Source organism: Engystomops pustulosus, chromosome 7 (assembly GCF_040894005.1).
Source record: "Engystomops pustulosus chromosome 7, aEngPut4.maternal, whole genome shotgun sequence".
Taxonomy (NCBI): Eukaryota; Metazoa; Chordata; class Amphibia; order Anura; family Leptodactylidae; genus Engystomops; species Engystomops pustulosus.
In genome coordinates, this window is record NC_092417.1 from 145,061,314 (window position 1) to 145,086,866 (window position 25,553).

The 25,553-nt window shown below is 42.9% G+C and overlaps 1 protein-coding gene across 3 annotated transcripts in view; it reads left to right on the forward strand.

Moving 5' to 3' along the window:
- Positions 1-25,553, forward strand: part of ANO9 (anoctamin 9) — an 80,838-nt gene that overhangs the window by 21,325 nt on the left and 33,960 nt on the right. For 2 of the 3 annotated variants that reach the window (XM_072118116.1, XM_072118117.1), the window contains exons 2-11: positions 6,467-6,574; positions 6,937-6,999; positions 8,471-8,599; positions 11,766-11,902; positions 12,379-12,428; positions 14,226-14,284; positions 16,328-16,413; positions 20,497-20,631; positions 22,149-22,245; positions 23,085-23,145. In XM_072118116.1, coding sequence (XP_071974217.1) covers positions 6,467-6,574; positions 6,937-6,999; positions 8,471-8,599; positions 11,766-11,902; positions 12,379-12,428; positions 14,226-14,284; positions 16,328-16,413; positions 20,497-20,631; positions 22,149-22,245; positions 23,085-23,145 — 925 coding nt within the window. The remainder of the gene's footprint in view (positions 1-6,466; positions 6,575-6,936; positions 7,000-8,470; positions 8,600-11,765; positions 11,903-12,378; positions 12,429-14,225; positions 14,285-16,327; positions 16,414-20,496; positions 20,632-22,148; positions 22,246-23,084; positions 23,146-25,553) is intronic. The other variant, XM_072118119.1, reaches the window with a different exon arrangement.

Genomic DNA, 25,553 nt, shown 5'->3' on the forward strand with positions numbered 1-25,553 from the left:
AGAGTATGTAGGGTAGGGTGTACTGTGAGAGTGCAGAGTATGCAGGGTATGGTGTACTGTGAGAGGGCAGAGTATGTAGGGTAGGGTGTACTGTGAGAGGGCAGAGTATGTAGGGCAGGGTGTACTGTGAGTGGGCAAAGTATGTAGGGTCTAGGGTGGTTATGTCAGAGGGCAGAGTATGTAGGGGAGCGTGTACTGTGAGAGGGCAGAGTATGTAGGGTAGGGTGTACTGTGAGAGGGCAGAGTATGTAGGGTAGGGTGTACTGTGAGAGGGCAGAGTATGTAGGGTAGGGTGTACTGTGAGAGGGCAGAGTATGTAGGGTAGGGTGTACTGTGAGAGGGCAGAGTATGTAGGGGAGCGTGTACTGTGAGAGGGCAGAGTATGTAGGGTAGGGTGTACTGTGAGTGGGCAAAGTATGTAGGGTCTAGGGTGGTTATGTCAGAGGGCAGAGTATGTAGGGGAGTGTGCACTGTGAGAGGGCAGAGTATGTAGTGTATAGGGTGGTAGTGTGAGAGGGGTGGGGCCCAACAGTAGATATCACTTCCTGTCCTGTGTCTCTCTTCCTCTTTCTCTCACCAGAAGACCATGGAGAAACATGTCTGCTGCCTGGGGGAGTATAATACTGAGGTTATATCACACTGTAGTCACCACATACACCTCACACATCATGTACTAGTGTAGAATGAGCTTCTACATCATGTACAGAAGGATTTTTACCTCAGAAATCATAAGTAACACAGGAATATAATCCGAGTTATCTTATATATGGCAGACATGACTGTATGTCAGCTTATTACCTCATACACTGTGGATATGGCTGCTTTGTGTTACTGGGGAGAAATAGTTTATAATATTATGTGAACATGCTGCAGGGGAGACCTGCTCCCAGTTACCTCACATAGTGCAGACATGGCTGTGGGGGTATTTGTTTCTTTCACACAGAGATTTCTATGGAAGTTTTATTACCTCACACACTGTTGATATGGATGTTTTTCTATTGCATGGGAGCTTTCTGCTGCTCATATGTGCTCTTACAGCAGCCATGGCTGATACATCACATATTACAGCAGACACGGCTGATACATCACATATTACAGCAGACATGGCGGATACATCACATATTACAGCAGACATGGCTGATACATCAGATATTACAGCAGACACGGCTGATACATCACATATTACAGCAGACATGGCTGATACATCACATATTACAGCAGACATGGCTGATACATCACATATTACAGCAGACATGGCTGATACATCACATATTACAGCAGACACGGCTGATACATCACATATTACAGCAGACATGGCTGATACATCACATATTACAGCAGACATGGCTGATACATCACATATTACAGCAGACATGGCTGATACATCACATATTACAGCAGACATGGCTGATACATCACATATTACAGCAGACACGGCTGATACATCACATATTACAGCAGACACGGCTGATACATCACATATTACAGCAGACATGGCTGATACATCACATATTACAGCAGACACGGCTGATACATCACATATTACAGCAGACACGGCTGATACATCACATATTACAGCAGACACGGCTGATACATCACATATTACAGCAGACACGGCTGATACATCACATATTACAGCAGACATGGCTGATACATCACATATTACAGCAGACATGGCGGATACATCACATATTACAGCAGACATGGCTGATACATCACATATTACAGCAGACATGGCTGATACATCACATATTACAGCAGACACGGCTGATACATCACATATTACAGCAGACATGGCTGATACATCACATATTACAGCAGACATGGCTGATACATCACATATTACAGCAGACATGGCTGATACATCACATATTACAGCAGACACGGCTGATACATCACATATTACAGCAGACACGGCTGATACATCACATATTACAGCAGACACGGCTGATACATCACATATTACAGCAGACACGGCTGATACATCACATATTACAGCAGCCACGGCTGATACATCACATATTACAGCAGCCACGGCTGATACATCACATATTACAGCAGACATGGCTGATACATCACATATTACAGCAGCCACGGCTGATACATCAGATATTACAGCAGACACGGCTGATACATCACATATTACAGCAGACATGGCTGATACATCACATATTACAGCAGACATGGCGGATACATCACATATTACAGCAGACATGGCTGATACATCACATATTACAGCAGACATGGCTGATACATCACATATTACAGCAGACATGGCTGATACATCACATATTACAGCAGACACGGCTGATACATCACATATTACAGCAGCCATGGCTGATACATCACATATTACAGCAGCCATGGCTGATACATCACATATTACAGCAGACATGGCTGATACATCACATATTACAGCAGGCACGGCTGATACATCACATATTACAGCAGACATGGCGGATACATCACATATTACAGCAGACATGGCTGATACATCACATATTACAGCAGGCACGGCTGATACATCACATATTACAGCAGACATGGCGGATACATCACATATTACAGCAGACATGGCTGATACATCACATATTACAGCAGACATGGCGGATACATCACATATTACAGCAGACATGGCGGATACATCACATATTACAGCAGACATGGCGGATACATCACATATTACAGCAGACATGGCGGATACATCACATATTACAGCAGACATGGCGGATACATCACATATTACAGCAGACATGGCGGATACATCACATATTACAGCAGACATGGCGGATACATCACATATTACAGCAGACATGGCGGATACATCATCTAAGCCAAATAATAGGCAAAAATTAATCTATAACTGCTGGAATTACTGCAATAAGAGCACTAGAAGCAGTGCTGTTCCTAAAGTTATTTCAAATACATCCGAGGTCTACATTTTGGAGGAGGATCGGATCAATTGCTGGCCCCTCCCATGCATCTACGATTGGACACGAAGGTCTGTTCCCGAGCAGAGCATCATGAATGACGTATCGCTCGCTGATTGGCTCCAGAGGTAGGCTAGTCTGGAGGGACGAGCACAAGATTTGGGATAAAAGCAGGTCTGTTACGGCGCGCGCCACGGCTAATGCTATGCCGGGCGTGCACACCACACTGACCTATGCATGAAATGTTCCTTTCTTTAAAAGACCCCTGATAAATTTTAGCCGCAATAAAATGCGTTGGGTCGTAGGGTTAAGTGTGTACTGGTGGCAGGAGCTAGTATAGAGTTAGCCAGATCACATCAGCTAATTCTTAGAATCAGCTAGTTTAACTAGGAGAAGGCTAAGATGGGTTCTCACTAGGCGTTCAGCAGGGGTAGACAAGTCTAAATATTGCAGGGCTATCACAGAAGCTGTAATAACTATAATTAGCCCTGAACAATCTGTTAGCAGCTATATACACAGTTACAGCTGGCCAGTGAGTGATTATTACTGTACCTACTCTCCTAGAGGTGCACAAACAGCTGATCTTTTAGTACTTTATATGAACTAGGGTCACTGCCTATCACTGTGGGGTGGAGACGTCTTAGTCAGACCAACACAGTGGAGTCCACTATCTTAAGCTTTGCTGCATAGGATGCTGCAGACAATAATGCAGCACTCTGAGTAGGATGCAGTAGCATTTAAATACGCCTAGCACCTACTAGTGTCCACAGCGGAACGTACCCTTTGATCTCCTTGTCGTGCAACAAAATGTCCCAAAACTTACTGATGATTCCTCTAATCTCTTTGTTGTTACCATCATATGTACAAATACCTGAACGGACAGTACAGGCAGTCCCCGGGTTACATACAAGATAGGGTCTGTAGGTTTGTTCTTAAGTTGAGTCTGTATGTAAGTCGGAACTATATATTTTATCATTGTAATCCGAGCCAGAACTTTTTTGGTCTCTGTGACGATTGGATTTTAAAAATGTTGGGTTGTCATAAGAATCAGGATTAACACTAAAGCTTCATTACAGACACATTTGATAACTGTTACAGCTGGTCATTGTAGCCTAGGACTAAATTACCAATATCCAGAGGTCCGTTTGTAACTAGGGGTCGTATGTAAGTCGAGTGTTCTTAAGTAGGGGACCGCCTGTACAAGGATCTCTCCAAAGATCTTTTTATACCTCGGCCTGTGACCAGGACAAGGAGGCATCCTCTGCGCCTATAGGAGAGGTGATTCTACCATCAACATAGACAAAGGTTCTTTACTGTAAGAGCAGTGAGACTGTGGAACTCTCTGCCGCAGGAGGTTGTTATGGCGGACTCTATGTACGTGTCCAAGAGAGGCCTCGATGCCTTTCTGGAGAGCAAAAATATCACGGGTTATGGGGATAAAACATTTATTTAATTCTTAAAGATTGGACTTAATGGACTTGCGTCTTTTCCCAGCCTTATATACTATGATATGTGGCTATGATGAGTGTCAGTTGTTCCGCATTTTCATCTTTTTGCTTTCGGTGTGAGTAAGGAAGCTCGATCCACTGTACAAGCCTGTTGAAATGATTCATGTAAAATGCCTGGTGGGAATCCACGTTGTATAAACCGATCACGTAGATAAGTGGACTTTATTCTGAACTCTCTAAAACCGCTACAGCTTTGTTGCATAGGATGCCGCAGACAATAATGCAGCACTCTGAGTACGATGCAGTAGCATTTAAATACGCCTAGCACCTACTAAAGTTTAAAATTAACAAAGCAAATACATGTATGTTATATGTCCCCAATTACAGTCCTGCCTACTAATTTTTATCTAAGTGAAATAAAAGCTATGTTTTAATTTCTGCAAATAAATGCCTCCTCTTACAGTGAATTTAGGGTAATTCAAGGAGATATCGGTTTATGAGATAAAATGTTTTTTCAGTGAAATCTCATAATGGGTATAGATCCCAGACGTGGGATGGATATGTCATTAGATGGGAAGAAAACAAAACAAACAAAAAAAACTGGCAATACACATTTGGGCCAATCCATTCTGACTACTAGGCTTTCTCAAACAAGTTAAATGTAATTCAAGCAGTATGTTAAATATCACCTACTCACCTGAGCCAAATCATAAAGGTAAGTAAGTTAGAAATGTCTACAGCAAAGAACTTGGCTCCATACTGATATGAGGATGTTGAAAAAAATTTTGTAAAATGATCATAATAATCATTAACAAAAGTGGAGAAAAAAAAAAGAAAGAAAACCTGATACATCAATTTTTTAAAGACATGGTAAGAAAAAGACTCCTATTATTATGGGCTGTTCTAGAATTTAGTGATGTCTGGCAACCAGAAGAAACCAGTATGGTTAGTTTCCATGCAATGGTTCCAAATGCAATGCAAAGCTCTCCTATGATATGTTTCATAGTTTATACGGTTGAAAAAAGACACTTGTCCATCAAGTTCAACCAAGGAAGGGAAGGGATTGGATCAGTAAGGGATTTAAGGGAAACCCTAGGACTTCTTGAAGCTCTCTGCTGTCCCTGCTGTGACCAGTGCCTGAGGCAGGCTATTCCACAGATTGACAGTTCTCATAGTAAAAAAGCCATGTCGCCTCTGGTGATTAAACCTTGTTTTCTCCAGACAGAGACAGTGCCCCCTCATCTTTTGATTTGATTTAATGTGAAACAACTTGCCACCATATTTTTTGTATGGACCATTAATATATTTATAGAAATTAATCATGTCCCCTCGTAGTCGTCTCTTTTCCAGACTAAATAAATCTAGTTGTTTTAATCTTTCCTCATAACTAAGACCCTCCATACCCCTTATCATTTTTGTGGCTCTACGTTGAACCCTCTCCAGCTCCAGGGCATCCTTTTTATGGACCGGTGCCCAGAACTGGACAGCATATTCCAGGTGAGGCCAAACCAATGCCTTGTACAGTGGTAATATTACATCTTTATCACAAGAGTCCAGACCACTTTTGATACATGGCAAGATCCTACTGGCTTTAGAGGCAGCTGATTGACATTGTATGCTGTTATTCAATTTATGATCTACTAGTACCCCCAGGACCTTTTCAACAAGGGACTCTCCCAGATTTACTCCCCCAAGGACATATTTTGCCTTTGGATTATTGGCCCCCAGATGCATAACCTTACATTTATCCACATTAAACCTCATTTGCCAAGTGGATGACCAAACATTTAGTTTGTCTAAGTCACCCTGCAGCCTGTGAACATCCTCCATAGACTGTGTTACACTATACAGCTTAGTGTTATCTGCAAAAATAGACACAGTGCTATTAATTCCTACCTCTATATCATTAATAAATATATTAAATAGTAGTGGGCCAAGCAGAGAACCCTGGGTTACACCACTCATAACTGGTGACCATTCTCAGTAGGAATCATTGACCCCAACTCTCTGGATACAATCCTTCACCAAGTTCTCAATCCAATTGCAAATGATTTCTGCCAAACCAATAGACCTTATTTTACCCATCAGGCGTCTATGTGGGACAGTTTCAAATGCCTCTGCAAAGTCCAAGAACACAATATCCACGGCAGCTCCTCCATCCCGGCACCTGCTCACCTCCTTATAGAAGCAGATCAGGTTAGTTTGACAACTTCTATTCTTAGTAAACCCATGCTGGCTGTCACATATTTATACTATTTGTAAAGCATATGTAATATATTGGCACTATATAAATAGAGATAATTATTATTACATTATTATTAGATTATTATTATGTGAAAAACAATGCCAGTGTGAAAAAGCCCTTAGTATAAGTTCAATAATATAGTTTCATTAAAATAATTAACAATAAATAATTTTTTTCAATAAAATAATTTTGGAATACCTATTAAACTAAATTACTAGAACCCTTCAAAGTATTTCACCATATTTAAACGCTTTTCACAGATACACCATGATGTTAAATGTATGCCCAAACTAAACTAAACCTTTTATTCCAGGAACCTGCGACCACGCCTTGGCGGGATAACTTGATTTCGGATCCGCTGATAACTGCAGAAACTGTAATGTGAATTTTCATTTTGACTCCACTTTTTTAGAAGTTTCTTGATTTTCTAATTAAAAATTTACTTTGTATTATGCCTTAAAGGGTATGTGCTATGGTACCTTGTCTTCCTGCCACACACACTGCCATTCATGACATAGTGGCTGTGCTTAAAATTGCAGCTCAGCATTTTTTGCGTGAATGGGACTCAGATAACGATTGGAATACGTTTTTATAAAGGAAATCTGCCATCAAAGTCCATCGTGCTAAACCAGGGACACTTACTTGTTGATCCAGCACTGTGATTGGGGTAATCTTCTTTTAAACCTTCCATCTATAATCAACTTTAACATTATGCTATTGATCTTGAGTGACTCCTATGGTTGTTACCAGAGCCCTCCATGCTGCAGACTTGGAATTTCCTGTTTGGTAGTGAGATTACATTGGGCAAAGGGAGGGGTAAAATGCTGAGGTAGCAGGGGGAGAAAAAGTAACACACTGTAAAGGGCTCTGAAAAACACACTAATGAGCTACTCAGGCTCATGTCCCTGGTTTATCATAATGGATTTTGATGGTAGATTTTTTTTTTAAAGGATGTTCCCATTGTTTATAACAAATTCATGTTATTGTTTGTGTTATCAAAAGTTATACAATTTTCCAATATACTTTCTGTATCGATTCCTTACAGTTTTCTAGATCTCTGCTTGCTGTCATGCTATGGACAGTTTCTATGTTTGCTACCAGTGGACATAATTCTGACCATGGTCACACAGGTGCACAACTTGTTATATCATAGAGAGTAATCAGAGCTGTGTGATATAACGAGCCGTGCACCTGTGTGACCATGGTCAGATTTCTGACAACTGGTAGTGAATGTAGAAGCTTTTTTATAGAATGACAACAAGCAGAGATCTAGAAAACCATGAGAAATTGATACAGAAAGTAAATTGGAATATTGTATATTTTTTTTATAATACAAACAATAATAACATTAATTTGCTGTAATGGGAATACCACTTTAAATTTATGTTCACATCTGCGCTAAGGCTCACAATGTACAATATTATGAAAGAGTCATAGAATAAATTCAAGTAATGGGTTTACGTATAATGGATGATGTCTGCTGGAACATGGCTTCCATAGTCAATAAGTCTAGATATTGCATTCTTACTTATAATATCTTGCTGTCAAAAGTGAAGGAATCCTCCACATACAGAAGACACACAGGCAATCCAAGCCATCCTTTGGGGCACGGAAATAATTTGTCAACTACTAGTGTGACAGGCTTGATCTATATCTACAAAGCACATACCAATGTTTGCTGTGTCAGCTGACAGTCGTTAACTCCTTCCTAGAAGGTTTTTCTTGATTTGAGCTGTACTATAAAAAATTGTATTCCCTGTGTATTCATGGCCAGGGCACACTTCCGATCCGGTATGTATGTAGTAGGAGGTAGATGGAGAGGTTAATCAGGTTCTGATTCTTGCTAGGAGGTGCAATGGGACATTGTGCTGGTGTCCAAAAGCAGAAACTCTCTGAGCAGCGAGGCCGAGCGCAAGGCGGAGGACAAGAGGCAGAAGTACATGTCTGCACTGGATAAGAAGGGCTTCAAGATAAAGGTTAGCAAATTCTTATCATCCTGATATGTCAACATGGAGCTGCACAACTGCGGAAGCAATGTCTTTTCAGAACAAAGGCAACACAATGGGGCACATTTACTTACATGGTCCCTCGGAGTTCCCGAAAGTGCATTGTCTAACGACAATGCACTCAGCTGCGATTCACTAAGATCGTGCGCCGGATATCCTGCATGTGTCGCTTCCCCGCTCAGGTCCGACGGAGTTCACCATCTTCTTCCCGATGTATGTAAGTGCATCGGTCGCGACACAATTTGAATCATAAATCCCTTGCTCAGTCCGAATCGGTCAGACCGTCCGACATCCTGCACCCTTCCCCCCCAGCGGCGCAAATCCCGAAAACCATGAACAGTCTGACAGAAATGTGATCCGCGGACCCTTAGTAAATAGGTTTAAACACCAATGTGCTTTTTTTATTATTAAAAAAAAAAAAGAGTATGTTTGGGACCAACACTTAATGGGAGTTTACCACCTACAAAAATAATTAGTCTATTGACATTATGAGGGTCATTTACTAAGGACCCGATTCGCGTTTTTGCGACGGGTTAACCAAATTTTTCCGTTTTGCGCCGATTTTCCCTGTATTGCCCTGGGATTTTGGCGCAAGTTATCGGATTGTGGCGCATCAGTGCCGGCATGCACTGAACGGAAATCAGGGGGGCGTGGCCGTGAAAAAACCCGACGGATTCGGAAAAACCAGCGCATTTTAAAAAAAAAAGTGTCGCTCGATACGCGCTTACCTTCACCCACGATAGGACTGTGAACTCCAGTGCGTTCCGATGGTCTTCAGCGCAGCAGCGACACCTGGTGGACATCGGAGGAACTGCCTTAGTGAATCCTGGCCGCCGCTGGATCGTGAATGGACCGGGTAAGTAAATAAATCTGCCCCCATGTGTTACAGAAATGCACTGTGATTAAAACATTTGTTATTTCTGTGCATTATGGCATTTCTCAGAAATTAATTTTAATCCATATGCTAATGATGTAGTTGGTGCACCGTAGTTGTGTCCTGAGCACTCGGGGTATGGCTTTTCCTGCCTGGGCAACTACCCTCTACCTCAGATAAATAGGAGATTTGTCTTGTGAGAACCATGGAGTGACACTGGGAGAAGGTGGAAGTGATCTAATCTTCTGGTTGCTGATGATATAATCCAGGTGTGCAAACTACATCATTAGCATATAGTTTACGCTGGGAATATCTTGGAAATAGTATAATGGACATAAATAATAAAGATCTACTGGTAATCACTATGAATTTCTCTACAATTTACTTCCAGCAGATTATAATGCTTGGTGGATGTGGTAGTCCCTTTTAAAGTGATTATTCAGGGATTATAATAAACTTTACCTTTCAACTTTGCATTGCATTGTTTTTCTGTTCAGTTTTTGCTCCCCACCTTCAAAAAGGTGTGCCTTTTTCTTTTTTTCGTGTACAGCTCTGTGTGAGGGTTTATTTTCTGAGTAATAAGTAAAAAATTTTACTTCACAATGACGTTATTTATTATCCAATGCTGTGTACTGGGAAGCTGGAAAAAAATTCCAATTGTAGTGAAATTAGCAAAAAAACGCATACACTGCGCTTTCTTGTGGGCTCAGTTTTAACGACTTTTACTGTCCTCTCCAAAGTATACATCTTCTTTATTTTTTGGTCTGGTATGATCATGGTGATACCAAATTCATATAGATTTTACTATGTGTACGAAAACAAAAAATGTTTCTCAATCTTCTGACCCTGATAACTTTTTCATACTTCGGTTAAGGAGCTGCGTGAGGTGTCATTTTTTGCAAGATGACGTTTTCATTGCTACCATTTTGTGGACTATGCAAATTTTTGATCCATTTTTATAAAAAAATGTTTGTGTTATGTAAAAGTTGTGTTTCAGACATTTGGGCGCTATTTTCCGTTACAGGGTTAAATGCCGGCAATAACCGTTTTTTATATTTTGATAGATTGGGCATCTTGGGGGATGCGACAATACATGTTTGTGATTTTTACTGTTTATTATGTTTTATATCCGTTCAAGGGAAAGGGGGGAGATTTGAATTTCTAATTTATTTTAAAAAATTTCCTTTTTTGTACTATTTTTTTTTTAGATCTTATAGGGTATGTTAAAGAGAACCCGTCAGGCAAAATAACCCCCCTAAACTAAATATATTTTCATAAACTGCCATTAGAGAGCATTGCCTCTATCCCTTCATTGTCCCTCTACATGCCTGTAAACCTAAGCAATGAGGTCCTAAAGCTGTATGCAAATGACCTGTGAAATGTCCAATGAGTCATTAGCATATTCAAGCTGTCCAGCTTATTCATGAGTGGGAGGTACATCCACACCCCCAGTGCTTGACTGACAGCCTGTATAATGGTGTGAGGCTGTATAATGATGTGCTTCCTGGTGCTGGTGGCCACGCCCCCTACAGCCTGTGTGTGTATAGGAGAGATACAACAGCTCCAGGCTCCTATTATAGCAGAACATGTCAGGCACTTGTGTAGCTGATGTCTGTGTCTCTCACATGTGTATTTGAGGATGCAGCATGTCAGCAGATGCAGCACACACACTAGCAATGCTTTACTATACATTACACACAGACATGAGCAGGGGGAGGAGAGGGGAGGGGGAACAGGGGTGACATCACTGCCTCTGACCATGTGACCAGCCTCATTTACATAATAAAGAATAGATTATTTTACAATGATTAATGTATGAAATAACTAGATAAAGGATGGGATGGGATCCATGTGAGCTGCTCCAACAGGTAGAGGTGACAGAAACCTGATGACAGGTGTCCTTTAAGCCTAGATGGTCTGATCGTTCCTACCATATACTGGAATACTACTGAATTGCAGCATATGGCGTTTTTACAAAGGATTCATTACATTGTGCCACCGGCAAAGACCCGTGGCTGTCATGACAACCGATCACCGCTCCACAACGACGTCATGGGGAGCAGCGATCTCAACCAAGATGGCAGTTCAGCCCGTGAGCCCTCTTCATACATCCTTCATACAACAACTTGCTGACGGATATATCTTCGGAATAAGATTTTGAAATCTTGACAGACTGATTTAGCTCTGCGGAGCGCTGCGTAATCTGTAAACGCAATGTAATTAAAGGAATTATTATTATTTATGTCTTTTATCTTTCTATAGAAATCTAAAGATGGGAAAATGACTTTTTATGGGGTAAAAGCACCCCTTATTATTTTCAAGAAATACATCAGACTTCTCAATAATCCAGAAAAAGGCCTCAAAGATCTGGAGCTTGAAAATGTTTCTGAAGCAAGCAGGTAACCACAAAATTTACTATACTAGGTCTTTTCCATCCAGGAAAAGACTTTGGACAGCATCTTTCTAAAGAGGTTTTCTGATTCTTAGGGGAAAAGGTTTATTACAAAATAGAAAATATTAGCCATACTTAGCCCCCTTCCTCCCCAAGCAACTCCTGGGGTGAGTCCTGATCCTTTGTGCTTTGTGATCTTAGTGGAAAGCAAGTGCTGATGTCAAATTCATTGTGCACGTAACCACTGCGTCACCCCTCGTCTTGCTGCCCATATCTGAATGAATGGCCCCTAAGTGACTTGGTGGCCACATGCATAATAAAGGAGAAGTCAGCGATTCTGGCCCGATGTGAGTGCAAAATGTGGAATCTCCTAAAACGTTAAGAATGAAGCTTTGTATGCTAGTTTTAAATAAAACCGGAAACCCTCTGAAGTATTAAGATTAAAGTATTAACATTAAAGATTTTTTTTAATATTATTTATAGGATTCGCATTACTGATTTCATACTGCAAAAAATCCGCATTGGATCAGGAGGTAAGTGGAATCCCATTTAGCTGAATGTCCCTCGCTCCCTGCAGGCGCAAGGCCACATATCTGTCCCGGCCTCGCTCGGTGCGCATGCGTCTCCGTGTCCTGGGGCGCTCACCAGCCTCAGAAAATTTAAAGGGCCAATGCACCATTAATTGCCGCTGGCCATTTTCCCATAAGGCTATTTAAGCCTGCCTCTCTTATAACACCCTGCTGGATCTTTGTGCCTTGAGCCTTGGAGAAAGCTGTTTTGATGCCTTGCGCTGTTTCCGTTGTGTCCCTGGTTCCATTTCTGACTTCGCTCCTTTGCCGACTGCCCTGACCTGTCGTTACGATTCTTACTCCGATCATGTGTTGCCTGTCCTGACCTCCTGCGTGTCCCCGACAACGAGATTGCCTGCCTTTTCTGTACCTCAACCTTGGGTGCCACTGCGGACAAGTCACGCCTGTGGAACGACCTGGTGGTACCACACCGCAACAAGTCTCACCCGCTTTGCGGCGGGCTCTGGTGAAAACCGGGTGGCACTTAGACTCCGGTCCCAGGTAGTCATCGTCCGCAGTGGTCCAGAGGATCCACAACCACTAAGCCTGACACCAGTACAGTCAGGGCCGGCTCCAGGTTTCAGTGGGCACCTGAGCGATAGAGCCTCAGTGGGCCCCTTAACAGTGAACTCATGTAGCGGCATGACCCTGCCAGTTGAGCTCAGACACAGTAAGAGACAATCATATTTCAATTACATCCGCAACAAGGATGCCGTCGCTGATGTAATTCAATTTTCTGATCAGGAGCGTAATGGGCTCCATAGCAGACCATTTCCTTAAAAACACATGCATGTTTTTACACAATCACAATCATTTTTACACTCATACACGTGTCTACAGATTTATACACACCTACAGTATATATACATCAAATTTACAACATACACACAGATATACAGAATATACACACATGCATCCTGTATGTACAGCATATATACACACATGCATCCAGTATGTACAGCATATATATGCACGAATCCCATATATACAGCATACACACACACATCCAATATATACAACATACACACGCATCTAGTATATACAGCATATATACATACATATCCAATATATACACAAAGCACATACGCACAGATATACACTTGCATCCAGTATATACAACACATACGCAGACATAGAGCATATATAGACACGCATCCAGTATAAAGAACATAAGCAAAAATATACAACATATATAGACACGCATCCAGTATAGACAACAAATACACACAGATATACAGCATATATACATACATGCTTCCTTGTACTTCACTCCCAAGATATCCACCTATTTTGAAAATGTAAAGGGTCAATCCTAACCAAATGTTTAGTGAGAGAGAGGGGTTGTATGTTCATGATCGGCCTAGATCCCGTAGTTCAAATGAAGGAAAATCTTAAAGCTTCAGCACTCCATTTTGGACAATTCCATGCTTCCAACTTGATGGGAACAGTTTGGCTGAGGACCTTTTCTGTGGCAATGCATGATTGGGTCAGTTTGGTGTGGGAGAACTTGACTGGCCAGTACACATCCCGGCCCAAAATCTGGTATGAAGGCCATCGTGGTAGTACTTTGTGATCTCAATCACATACCACACAGTCAGCTTTCAAGATTCAAGAGAACAATATGAAAGAAAAACAGTGATTGGTTTCAATGGGAAACAATGACAATTTTAAACTATTTCCTAAATTTATGGTATTTTGTTTTCTAATGTGAATGTTCTTTCTTACCTGTATCCTCTGATCGGAAAGTCTTTTCAATTGCAGAGACCTTGGCTGATCTATTACAATCTGGAGTTTTTGAAACCACTTTCCCATTGCACTCTGTGAGTATTTTCTTATTAAAGTTATTGTATTTGCATTTTATGTATTATTCAATTACACAAATATATAAAACTATAAGTGTGGGCTTTTGGTCAAAGATAGAAGTCTACAGTAGCCATTACGATAATAATCATGTGCTTTTGGTCATTTACAGTTAAAGGAAACCTACCACCACAAATCTACCTATAAAGGTAGATTGGGTGGTAGGTGGATCAATGGGACGTGAGGATAGCCGTTTTAAGGGCTAATCCTCACGTCCCCACACTTTTTTGATAACTTTTATTATCCCTATATTCAAATTTACTTATGCGGCTACTGGGGCGTGGAGTAGCTGCATCTGAGGTTACACGAGGCGGCTACTCCACGCCCGGTAGCCACTTTACCCCTCCTACTCACCCATCTTCGGCGCACAGAGATGGTGCAAGGGGAGAAATGATCGCAATTTTGTGTGGCATACAAACCATACTGGCATACAAGCCTTGAAGGGTCTTCAAAGGTTCATCACCCCCCTCCCCCACCCGGCCGCTTCATACCCACCACCTTCCCCTTGCCTCTCCGCCCTTCTTTTCAAACTAATTGCAGTACCTTCTTCTCCTGTGTGGGAGACGGGCCTCTCTACCCTGAGCTCTGCGCTTGAGCAGTAGCTCAGGGTTTTTGGCTGGTGGAGTGCCAGAATCAGGATGTGCAATTAGTTTTAAAAGAAGAGAGGATAGGTGGGGGGAGGCGAGGCGGGAATGACGCAGCTACTGGGGGCATGGACACGCCACCGGAGCTGTCTCAGGCTACTCCACGCATCCAGTAGCCTCAAATTAGCATATTACGGTATTAAATTTTATTTTGGCAGCAGCTGCATCCAAGTTTAAGCCAAAAACGGCTGCAGCTATAGACAATATAAATGGAGAACTACTTCAAAAAGTAGCTTTCCCATGGTATATTTCCTTTAAAGGACATCTACTACCAGGATCAGGGATTGTAAACCAAGCACACAGACATACTGGTGTGTGCCCCCTCTGCCTGGATCTGCCTTTTTTTAGATTCTTATGTCCTTGTTTTAAAGCTTTAAAAAATATGCAAACTTTAAAAATTATGCAAACGAGCCTGAGGGGCTCCAGGTTTCATTAACACCTATGGAACCTGGAACCCCTCAGGCTCATTTCCATGCCTTCAAAAGCCTTTTTTGTAAAAACCAGGGCATAAAAAGCTAAATGAAGAGCAGATCCTGCTAGAGGGGGCAAACACCAGTATGCCATTGTGCTTGGTTTACATTCCTTCATCCTGGTGGTAGTTCTTCTTTAACTCCTCTTTATAACTTTTATTTTAATGGTGTGTTTACATGAGACTCTGATAATTCAAGTAATAACCATCTTAGCCACTTATTCTACTAGGTTTGACATTTAGTGAAGCTGACTCTACAGAACGTTAATAATGAAGAGGACTGGGCTAGTAATTTCATTCTGAATTTATAAATATTACAAAACTTTATTGGCTTAAAAAGCTAGTTATCCTTGTGACATACATATCTGGATATATCCAGCCAAGAGAAGAGGTAATACAGGTAAGGTCCTCCAGAGCTGGATATGTGCCACATCACAGGCCAGGCCATCTTGAACTATGAGAACTACTTCTGTTCTTTCACTATATCAGGATTTTGAATACGGAAAAAATAGGGGAGACAAAGGGCGCTCCTATAGTGTATTACCCTTTGGAAGCACAATAAAATTGTGGTGCAAACCTGAGGGAGTTTTGCATGTAGGGCACAACTCCTAATGTCATTTTGCAATGGACCTTTTTACTGCTGCCGCGTTCGTGATGCTGTTTCCTTCCCCAGTATTGAGAAAACAGTTTCCAGTCGTGCATTGATGTCCCATTTAGGGTGTTGTGATTCAGAACGCTAATACTGGACCCATCACCGCCATTTGAATCACAACACCCTAAATGAGACATCGATATATTAGCATTTTGGGGTTTATGTAAATTAGTTTTTTTTAAACTGGAAAACCACCAATGTCCTTTAAAGTGAACCATTTATTCCTCTCCTTTTACAGCTAGAGGACAAAACTGGCAAAAAGCTGATGGAAAAGTGGAAAAGTTGGAAATATGTCATCTATAAGCAGCCAGTGCGGCAAATAAGGTGATAAAGGGGTTTGTTGTGTTACATAAGTGAGGTCATTGCTTTTTAAATTATGCTAATTAGCCAGAAGGGTTCTGAGGGTGTCACAAAGCCCTTACGTGCTGTAGCTTCACAGGTTGTTACACTGTGCAAGAGCACTCCCCCTCCAAGTGTGCTAAAATTCACTACTGCTGTAAGATTAAGATAAGATAAGATAATCCTTTATTAGTCCCACAGTGGGGAAATTTACAGCGTTACAGCAGCAGAGAGGGTACAGAGAGTGAAGTACAAACTATGACAACAATAATATTAGGGATAAATGAACAAAAAGAAAAGGGGGATAAAAAGACAAAAAAGAGACAAGCATTGATCGGCAGTTTGATGTTTAGTCTGTGGATGGGACTTGCAGGGACTGGTTAGGTGGGGGGCGCAGGTTACTTCTGTTTGGGCCTTGTTTGTTGAACAGCCTGATGGCAGCGGGGAGGAATGACTTACGATAACGCTCCCTCTCACACTTAGAGAAGAAAGCAGGAGGGGGAAGTGCTGGGAGAGCAGGGTGGGGGGGGGGTGAGGTAACAGCCTGTGAAGCTACAGCACAGAGGGGTTCTGATAACATCCCTAGGAGCCATAAGAAGATTACCCAGTCACAATGCCTGGATCTATGAGTAATTGTCCCTGGTTTATCATGATGGATTTTGATGGTAGATTTCCTTTAACCTTCTCGCATTTGCTCAGACAAAATGCAATGATCAGAGACAAATAACATTTTACCACTTGGAGGCAACACTGGAGATCTTTAAAAAGTCACAAACTTTTCTTCTAACTCTACAAACTGATTTAATAATATATTCATTGAATTAACTAAATGAATTAAATAATAAGTTTACTAGATTCACTGCACTTTTCCACCAAAAAGTCCCAGAGGAAATATTGATCACAAATGAATTTATTGAACTCTTTTATAAACATTGGTATAGGACAGTGATGGCAAACCTTTTAGAGACCGAGTGCCAAAACTACAGTCAAGTCCCACTTATTTATCGCAAAGTGCCAACACAGAAATTTAATTTGTGATTTAGCTACTTGCTCTATTACAGCTTTCATTCATAGCAGCACCCTGAGGACACCAATAAAGCAGAAAATAGAAGAAATTTGGATGATCATTGTAAATTCCCACCAGGGTCCCCTAAGCAGGAAGAATTGCCTGGGGCCAGAGCAGGAGCTACAATGATAATCCAGATCTGTCCACACCTTCCCACTCCTCCAGTAGTCCCAGGTAGAGCTGTCACTTAAAATAGCTCTGTGCACAGCAAGTCCTGGGCTGTCTGGGACTGCAGGAAGATACCTGGAGTCATCTCTGGTGATGGCCTGAGTGCCCACAGAAAGGGCTCTGAGTGCCACCTCTGGCACCTGTGCCATAGGTTAGCCACCACTGGTATAGGACATTACTTCTCTGTGTTCCCATCATTTGTAAAGCGTTGGGGAATACGATACTACTATACTATATAAATGAAGAATACTTTGTTATTGAAGGGATTCAAAATATAAACTACTGTATGAATCCAGTTTTGTCATAAATTGAACTCAGAGTGACTCTTGCTGTTCAGAACTCACAGACATGATTGTAATGGAAGGAAAAACCTTTGCATACACTACATGGGATCCTCTATTCCCAATAAGTAAACTGGCCTCACCAAAGGGCACAGAACAGACATAGAAAATTCTTTATAGAAGATGATTAAAATCTTGGCTCATGATTCCTACGGTCCAAATGATTGCTGTAATCTCTAAAGCATGGCCAACCCCATAATGGTGTAAAGTAAACACAGATTACAAATAATGGGGGGATTTATTAGGCCTTGTACTCCAGTTTTCAGACATAAAAGGCTTGATAAAATCAGCTGATTGTGAGTTGCTTGAGTCCCAAAAGCCACTTTGGGTGTGATGGAGTGTGAAGCCGAACGTATGGAAGCGGGGGTGTGAATGCTGAATTTACTAAAGTCTCTAAAGCCACAAAAAGTCAAAGACTTCTTCTGCATTTTAGACCAGGTTTGACATGGTCTAAACCAATCATACCTAGCAGAAATCAGAGGAAAGTAGCAAACTTTTCTTTCAGATTGAGGGCTCAGCCCATGGAAGCGGGCATATGGTGGCCAAACAGCAATGACAGAACTGTAATAGTTAATACTGGTACTATGGGCTAACCACTTTGGTCTGCATGAGTCCTTACTAAGAGGACCAAGCCTCTCCGTAAATCCAACATGCTGTACTGTGGGACGATGGAAGTGGCAATAAAGGCTGGTGTTTAAAACGCCAGTCGTAGTAAATCCCATCATTTTGTTCATAATTTCTAAAATAAAAATGCATTCTCTTTACTGCTTCTACAAGGTCATATATAGCTGTACATATGAGGTCTTGTATGAAAAGTACCATACATATTTGAATATAAGCTGAATTTTTCTGCACGCCCCCACAGGTTCTCTTCTTGCTTTGGGTGCTTCGGCTCCTCCGGGTCCTCTTTGGGTTTCTCCGGGTCCCCCGACTCCTCTTCAGGTCCCCTCCGATCCCAGCGGCACACAAATAATGACATGGCAAGCGGCCAACGTCATCATATGTGCCGGTGTGCGCGGGGACCCGAAGTTGAGTCGGAGGAACCCGAAGACAGAGCCGGAGCACCCGAAGCAAGAAAAGGATCTGTGGGTGTGTCGGAAAGGTGGCACACTCTGGGCAGGGGCAGGGGCTGGCCAACTATATTCTTGGGGGATGGGCTGGCTATATACTTGGGGGGCAGGGGCTGGCAGGCTGTTTAAAGGGGGCAGGGGCTATATACTGAGGGCAGAGGCTGGCAGGCTAAATACTGGAGGTCAGGAACTGGATGAATACTTGGGTTCAGGGGCTAGCTGTATACTGGGGGTCAGGGGTTGGCTGTATACTGGGGGTCAGGGGTTGGCTGTATACTGGGGGTTAGGGGCTGGCTGTATACTTGGGGGAGGGGCTGGCTGTATAATGGGGGGCATGGGCTGGGTGGCTATATACTGAGGGATATGGGCTGGCAGGCTATATACTGGGGGGCAGGGGGCTGGCTGTATACTGAGGGGCCGGGGCTGGCTGTATATTGGGGGTCATGGGCTGGCTGTATACTGGGGGTCAGGGGCTGGCTGTATAATGAGGGGCATGGGCTGGATGGCTATATACTGGGGGGTATGGTCTGGCTGTATACTGTGGGATATAGGCAGGAAGGCTATATACTGGGGGCCAGGGGGCTGGCTGTATACTGGGGGCAGGGGGCTGGCTGTATACTGGGGGTCAGGGGTTGGCTGTATACTGGGGGATAGGGGCTGGCTGTATACTGGGGGGGAGGGGCTGGCTGTATAATGGGGGGCATGGACTGGGTGGCTATATACTGGGGGCAGGGGGCTAGCTGTATACTGAGGGGCTGGGGCTGGCTGTATATTGGGGGTCAGGGGCTGGCTGTATACTGGGGGTCAGGGGTTGGCTGTATACTGGGGGTTAGGGGCTGGCTGTATACTGGGGGGGAGGGGCTTGCTGTATAATGGGGGGCATGGGCTGGCAGGCTATATACTGGGGGCAGGGGGCTGGCTGTATACTGAGGGTCTGGGGCTGGCTGTATATTGGGGGTCAGGGGCTGGCTGTATACTGGGGGTCAGGGGCTGGCTGTATAATGAGGGGCATGGGCTGGATGGCTATATACTGGGGGATATGGTCTGGCTGTATACTGTGGGAAATAGGCAGGAAGGCTATATACTGGGGGCCAGGGGGCTGGCTATATACTGGGGGGCAGGGGCTGGCTGTATACTGGGGGCATGGGCGGGCTGGCTATATACTACCTGGAGGCTGTGACCAATGAATTTTCCAACCTAGGCTTATACTGGAGTAAATAGGTTTTCCCAGCTTCTTTGTGTTAAAATTAGGGGCCTCAGCTTATACTCAGATCTGCTTATACTGGAGTATATACAGTAATAAGTGTTAGCATAATCTCTCTATATCAGAAGACGTAACATATACAACTGTGCTTGGTGGTGCTATATTTCATGTTGGGTTCTTGTACCATGGTTGGTAACTCTATTACCTGTTCTTTTGTAGGGCATATTTTGGAGAGAAGGTGGCTATGTATTTCACATGGCTTGGGTGGTACACCCTTATGCTGTGTCCAGCTGCTTTAGCAGGACTAGTCGCATTCTTTTATGGGTTTGTGCATTTCAATTGCAGCAAAATCAGGTAAGAATATAAAGATCTATGTTTTATTACAAGATATTTCTTTTATGTACTTGCAGGGGCATAACCCGGAGTGGCTGGGCCCCATAGCTGGGCTCCTTAAAAAAATATACATATTATACACTATAACTGTAAGACATTAAAGGGGTGTTCCTATTTTGGCAAATTAATGTTATTGTTTGTATTATATAAAGTTATACAATTTTCCAGTACACTTTCTGTATCAATTCCTTTTGGTTTTCTAGATCTCTGCTTCCTGTCATTCTATACAAAGCTTCTATAGAAATGTTTACTTTCAGTGGACAGAAATCTGACCATGATCACACAGGTGCACGGCTCGTTATAACACACAGATCTACTTATTCTCTATGATATAAAGAGCCGTGCACCTGTGTGACCATTCACCTAGAAGTAAACATAGAGGCTTTCTATAGAAGCAATAGAAGAAATCTAGAAATATATGAGGAATTGATACAGAAAGTATATTTAGAAAATAGTATAACTTTTTTATAATGCAAAAGATAACATTAATTTGCTGAAGTGGGAACACCCCTTTAATATACTTATATATACACACATACAGCATAAACATACATACACTATACACACAACATATATACTTTCATACATACAGCATATACACACATACATTTACTACTATATACACACAAACATACAATACCATATACAAACCGCATATACACACACATACAAGATATACACCTAATAGAACCCTCATACTCCAGTTGCCAAGGCCCCCTAACACTGTGTGCCCCATAGCAGCTGCTATGGCTGCTACCACTGTAGTTACGCCCCTGTGTACTTGTATACTAATATAAGGATAATGACACATATTTATAAAGCTAGCTGCGCCAGTTTTCAGGCATAGTTTGCACATAAATGCATATATTTATGAAGTGTTTGCGCCAGTTTTGTGTCACCGCAACTCAAAACTCTGCACGTACAGGGGCATTTCGGTGACACGGTGACAATTCGCACCCGGCACCACATTTATATGAAAAATCCAACATAATTGTGGCGCATGCCTATTAAACAGAGTGCACCAAAAAAATGGTGCACTCAGTTTAAGAGTGATTGGCGTGTACACGGTGCGCCAGATTATTTAAGATCATGCCACAGTCTTCAATAATCTGACGCTCTCTGCACATTAGTGAGGAAAACTGCAATATGTGGGTAAGAGCAGTTGGAGAGTCGAAGATAACAAATGTATTCCTTATCATCCAAATAAAGGATACATATCATTTGTAGGACAACCTTTTTTAATTTAGAATCTTTTATTTTTGAACCAGATAATCAAAATGTGTTTTAAAAGATACATTTTATATCCAGATCATAGGATTTAATATGTATGATCTCTTGGTTCTCCTTGCTCCTTGCAAAAGATTTTCTTCAATGGGTTTATTGTTAAATTGCACACACATTCTTTCTCAAAATTTTTTTTAGATGTTGTTTTTATGTTATATTAATTTTGACTTGCTCTGTTATGCTATTTCCCTAAGCCAAGAGATTTGTGCAGCAAATACAACACTGATGTGCCCTCTCTGTGATCAGAAGTGTCCATACTGGCCATTGTCCGACACATGTACATATGCAAAGGTAGGTACAGATGGATCAGCAGACGTAGAGAGGCTTGGTGTGTGCTGCATAGGGTTTGGTATTGTTGAGCAGTTCCGTTATTTGCACTTAGGACATATCCATATGATAAGAGGGTTCCCATGACCCCAAGACTCCAAAGTAGTATTCCCTTCTGCATTGAATAAATATGATGGGGGTCATTTATTATGGCCTTTCAAAGGGAGAACTGGAAGAGTTTTTTTTTCCTTTTTTTAAACTTTCTTTCTGTGCCTCTTGCGCCTTAATTTATGAAGTATCGGCGCCACAATATTGTTTACCGACAATCTGGACTAGTTCAATATGGGGCACAAAATTTTGCCGCTGCTTGTGAACCAAACAGTTTTTTTGCGCTTCTATTTTTCTGACTTGTTTTTGGCGCAATTTGTGGTGCAAAGAGCAGCTAAAAGCAAGTCTAGGGAGTTCTAAACATTTTAGTCCGTGTGCCAATTCATTAATCCCTTGAGCCTCAACTTACATCCTAGTGAAAGATATAGCACGGTTCTAGCTCCACCCTGCGCCAAAATTAAGAAATGCCCTTTATTTGTATATATAATCAATGTCAGATTTTTTTGATCAATGTGTGCTCAGATGCTGAGAATCAGAAGTTTGTTGATCAGCACTGTAACCCATTACACCCCGTCAGCTGTGCTCTCCATTCCTTATCCATGGATTCATATACATATATATATTGTAAATCAGCTCTTCGAATAAACCTCCAGTCAGAGCTCCCAAGTCCTGACATTCCACCATGTCAACAAAAGTTTCATAAAAATCCTCTACACTCAAAAATTTAATAATATTTTTTTTTCTTTCATGTGCAGATCACACATTTATTTGACAACGAAGCCACAGTGTTCTTTGCCATCTTTATGGCGGTGTGGGGTAGGTAAACTGTAACCACTGTAATAGATAATGGGGGATTTTTTCCAATTGGAAATGTCGTGTTACATATAACACATTGGAATGGGCCGGGCTCAAGCTGCCAGACAATCTTAACAAGGTTAAAAATTCCATCTCTACATATTTCTTAAAGGGGTTGTTCCAACTTGTTTATCCCTTTTCAGCAACTTCTGGTAAATCACTCCTGACCATAGACAGGTTGCTATGCGCTGGAAGTAAACAATGAAGCTTTCTATAGACTAAAAGCAGAGATCTAGAGAAAAGTCTTTGCTGTATATTGCAGCAAACACTTACTGGTAACACCCGCCATTTGTGTTCGCACCAATCGAGGTTGTTAACCCGTCCTGCTTCAAAAAGATGGCGAAGCATGGTGAAGATCGTCGCTCCTTGTGACATCATCGGAGATCTGTGATCGGTTGCCATGCCATCGATTGCCTCGGATCTCCCGAAGAATGAGGTGGAAAATGAGGTGTAATGAATGAGGTGGAAAATCCCCATATATTGCCATACGACAGAATATACTTATGGTAGTATCAAAGTACCCTAGAGGGTCTGAAAAATAGTAAAAATAAAAAAAGGCCTAAAAATTCAAATCACCCCTTTTTCCCTGTAACTGATATAAATATAAATAAACAGTAAAAATCATAAACACGTTGTCACAGTCTATGGGGATTAGTCCCTTAAGTGGACTCCCTGGACCACCGTGGTAGATAACAACCTTAGCCACACCCGGGAGCGGAGTCTAAGTGAACTCCTGGTCTTCGCCAGAGCCCGCCGCAAAGCGGGATGGTCTTGCTGCGGCGGGAGTAACCAGGTCACTCCGCGGGTGCGACTAGGCCCGCGGTGGCAGCCAAGGTAGGGACACGAGGACCACGGGAAGGCAGGCAGGACCACGGGAAGGCAGGCAGGCAGGACCACGGGAAGGCAGGCAGGCAGGACCACGGGAAGGCAGGCAGGACCACGGGAAGGCAGGACCTCTAAAGGACGGCTGGCAGGACCTCTGAAGGACGGCTGGCAGGACCTCTGAAGGACGGCTGGCAGGACCTCTGAAGGACGGCTGGCAGGACCTCTGAAGGACACTAGGATACTGGACCGCCACAGGATTGCAGGACCGCTACAGGATTGCAGGACCGCCACAGGATTGCAGGACCGCCACAGGAATGCAGGACCGCCACAGGAATGCAGGACCGCCACAGGATAACAGGATCACAATAGGATACCACGTAACAAGGGAACACAGGAAACCAGGAACACGGAAACACCACGGAACACGGGAATCACAGAATCCACAGAGGCGTCTGGAAACGCTCGGGAACACAGAGGGCTTTCTCTTCAGTAACAGGACATGAAGATCCGGCAGGGGATGCTGGGAGTCGCCAGGCTATATAGCCGAGCCAGGAATGCCAGAGCCAATAAGGAGGACGCTGGCCCTTTAAGGCTGGGAGAAGTCTGCGCACGCCCCCTCTAGTGGCAGGAGCAAGCGACTGCATGGAAACAGCATGCGGCCTACACGCTGGGAGCAAGAGTGCAGGTCAGAGCCAGGAGAGGTAAGTGAGAGTTGGGGGAGCAGGGACCGCGGCAGCAGGCATGGGTACACCCTCAATCCATACCGAGGATCGCGGGTGTAACCGTGACACACGTTAGGTATTGCTGCATCCGAAAATTGCCATTTTGAAAAATATATAAAATTCAATAAAAAGTGATCAAAAGGACGTACAGTCCGAAAAATAGAAGCATTGAAAACGTCATCAAAAGTCGCAAAAAATTACACCAACCACAGCTCCGTACACTGAAGTATGGAAAAAAAAGCGCCAGAAGATGGCAAAATAAAAATAAATTTTGTACAGGTTTTCATTTTTGTAAATGTATGAAAACTGTCACAACCTCAGAAGGCTGCTGGATTACCGGACCGCCACAGGACACCAGGACCGCCACAGGACACCAGGACCGCCACAGGACACCAGGACCGCCACAGGAACACGGGAACACCACGGAACACGGGAACACCACGGAACACGGGAACACCACGGAACACAGGAATCACAGAATACACAGAGGCGTTTGGAAACGCTCGGGAACACTGAGGGCTTTCTCTTCAGTAACAGGACATGAAGATTCGGCAGAGGATGCTGGGAGTCACCAGGCTATATAGCAGACCCGGCAATGCCAGCGCCAATACGCTGGCCCTTAAAATTCTTAGAGAGTAGACTACACTGGAGACAGATCTGCAGCCTGGACGGCACCGCGATGGAGCCATCAGGAGCCGGGACAGGTAAGTACTGACCTGGGGGGGGACCGGGCAGAGGCAGTAGCAGGCAGCGGAGCACGGGTGCACCCGCGATCCGAGACATGGATCGCGGGGTCACCTGTGACAAAAACATTATAAAACC